The sequence below is a fragment of the Gekko japonicus genome, unplaced genomic scaffold (genome assembly GCF_001447785.1).
Source record: "Gekko japonicus isolate JY-2015 unplaced genomic scaffold, Gekko_japonicus_V1.1 scaffold1159, whole genome shotgun sequence".
Lineage (NCBI taxonomy): Eukaryota > Metazoa > Chordata > Lepidosauria > Squamata > Gekkonidae > Gekko > Gekko japonicus.
The window spans coordinates 547174-549344 of NW_015160245.1; the positions used below are offsets into that span (position 1 = coordinate 547174).

Genomic DNA, 2171 nt, shown 5'->3' on the forward strand with positions numbered 1-2171 from the left:
CTGCTCTCAGCCCTTTTCATGGTGAAAAAAGTTCTGCATATTTGTTTATCCATTCATGCACTGCCTTGTTAATAAGAAAAAAGAATGGTGTTTGGGTTGCTTTGAAAGTGCAAATTTTTTTTGGGGGGGGGGCTGATTGGTGACATCACAGCAGGCCAGCCAATCAGTGCCGGGGGGCTTCCACTCTGACCTCCTTGGAGGGCCCTTTTTCTTCCTGAACGGGGCGAGCACAGGGGGGCTGCCTCCAAAGCAAGCCCTCCGGTTCAGAACATGGCACCTGCTTGCACAAAGTGCCCCAAGGCCTTGGCTGCGGCCTGGAGGACGGACGCGTGGTCACAAAAGCATAAAGCGGGTAAGGTCTTGTGCTAACGACGGACCTCTCCCCATCTCTTTCCCCTCCGCTCTCCACAGCCGCTTGGAGAACGCAACAACGGGCAGTACAGCCACATCGGAGCGGCCAAGGCCCGCCGCCGGTGAGAGTGGGGACAGACTGCCTGGCTCGGAGTGGCTGCCGCTCGCATCTGCTCAGTGGGACTGCTGACCGTCCTTCCTTTGTGCGCGGGGGGGGGAGCTGCTGGAGAGCAGGCGGTTTCACGCAGCCACGACAGAGGTCCATTCAAGGAGTTCTGGTCTCTCAGCGTGCTCCGTTTTCCATCACCTCTCTGGCTTCGCAGAGCCAAGCAGTGGGCGGGCTGCCGGCTCCGTGCTACTGACCCAGGCCCGGATTTGGGCTTCTCTGTGTCTAAAGAAGAGGAAAGGCAGAGCTGTTCCTGGGAGCTATTCATTTGTCCAGCCCTGTGTGCCTCTGCTTTCTCCTACGATGAGAATCTTTGGAATCTTCCCTGAGTTTCAGAAGAGGACTAAGAAGTCTTGTGGGGTATCTCTGAACATACGGTGTGGTTTTCGCAAGGGGGGCTGGTTTAGTGGGGGGGGGGGCTCTCCCATTGCAGAATATGGCACCACATCTTGAACCCAGAGCCTGGTCTTCACATCCCTTGGTGGAGGACAGACTTGAATGCCGCTCCCATCCCCACCCCCGTGTCTTTGCAGCCCCTCCGGTGCCTCAATAAACGCTTTGCTGGCTTGATTCCAAAGGTGTCCTCTGAAAGGAGCTGTGTGAGTTTGAGCTGAGATGTGAGGGCTGCCTCAGAGCGCTGGCGGGCGGATGAGCTGCTGCTGCTCTCCCCCCCCCCACGCAGCTGCACTTGCTCCGACCACGACCACATCCCGTGAACAAAGGCAGGGCCCGGGGCTGAACGTTCTTAGGAGAGAGAGACCACAATCCTCCCGCCCCCACCACCACTTCCTGTGCCAGTCTGCCTCCTGCAATGGAGGTCTCAGCGCGGAACCCCTTCAACCCAGCAGCTGTGGGGCAGGACGACCCTTTGGCCGGGGCTTGGCCTGGTTTCTTCCTCTCTCGAAGCTTGCCTGCAGGGGAATAGGCCTTGCTTGGGAGCCAGTTTGGTGTCGTGGTTAAGTGCGCGGACTCTAATCTGGGAGAACCGAGTTTTATTCCCCACTCCTCCACTTGCACCTGGCTGGATGGCCTCTGGCAAGCTGTAGCTCTGATAAGAGCTGTCCTTGAAAAAGAGCAGTTTCTGTCAGAGCTCTCTCAGCCCCACCTACCTCACAGGGTGTCTGTTGTAGGGAGGGGAAGGGAAAGGAAAGGAGTTTGTAAGCCGCTCTGAGACACCTTCGGGTACTGAAGGGTGGGGTATAAATCCAATCTCCTCCTCCTCCTCCTCCTCCTTCTTCTTCTGCCCCCCCCCACACCCTCCGTCAAAGCTTGGGGCTGGCGTGAGCTCTCCTGGCCATGCACACACTCTCCAGCAGCAAGATGTTGCCCAGCTGTGGGGACAGTGGGGGGAGGTCTTGTGCAACAATGGGAGGGGGGGCCTCTTCCTGAAGAAGACCTGTGCTGTCACCTCTGACCATCTGCTGAGGCTGCAGGTGTGTCAAAGCAGACACCAGCGAGGGGGGGGCTTTCTTTGCCCCCAGCAGTAGTACCAGCCCCCCCCCCCAAACACACACAAATAGTCCTTGGCAGTGCAGGGCCAAAGGAACTCCAGCGAGCACTTTCAGATTACGGCCGGGACCCGAGGCCTCAGAGGACAGGCCCTGGGGGACAGCCGAGTTCTGCAGGAGGCAAGTAGCAGCGGGGGGTGGGGGGG

The 2171-nt window shown here is 58.5% G+C and overlaps 1 protein-coding gene across 1 annotated transcript in view; it reads left to right on the top strand.

Annotated features, from left to right (window-relative positions):
* Positions 1–1435, top strand: part of CD3G (CD3g molecule) — a 10049-nt gene extending 8614 nt beyond the window's left edge. Inside the window, exon 6 of the mRNA XM_015413774.1 lies at positions 412–1435. Within this exon, the coding sequence (XP_015269260.1) occupies positions 412–477 (66 nt within the window). The 3' untranslated portion in view covers positions 478–1435. The remainder of the gene's footprint in view (positions 1–411) is intronic.
* The last annotated feature ends 736 nt before the right edge of the window (positions 1436–2171 follow it).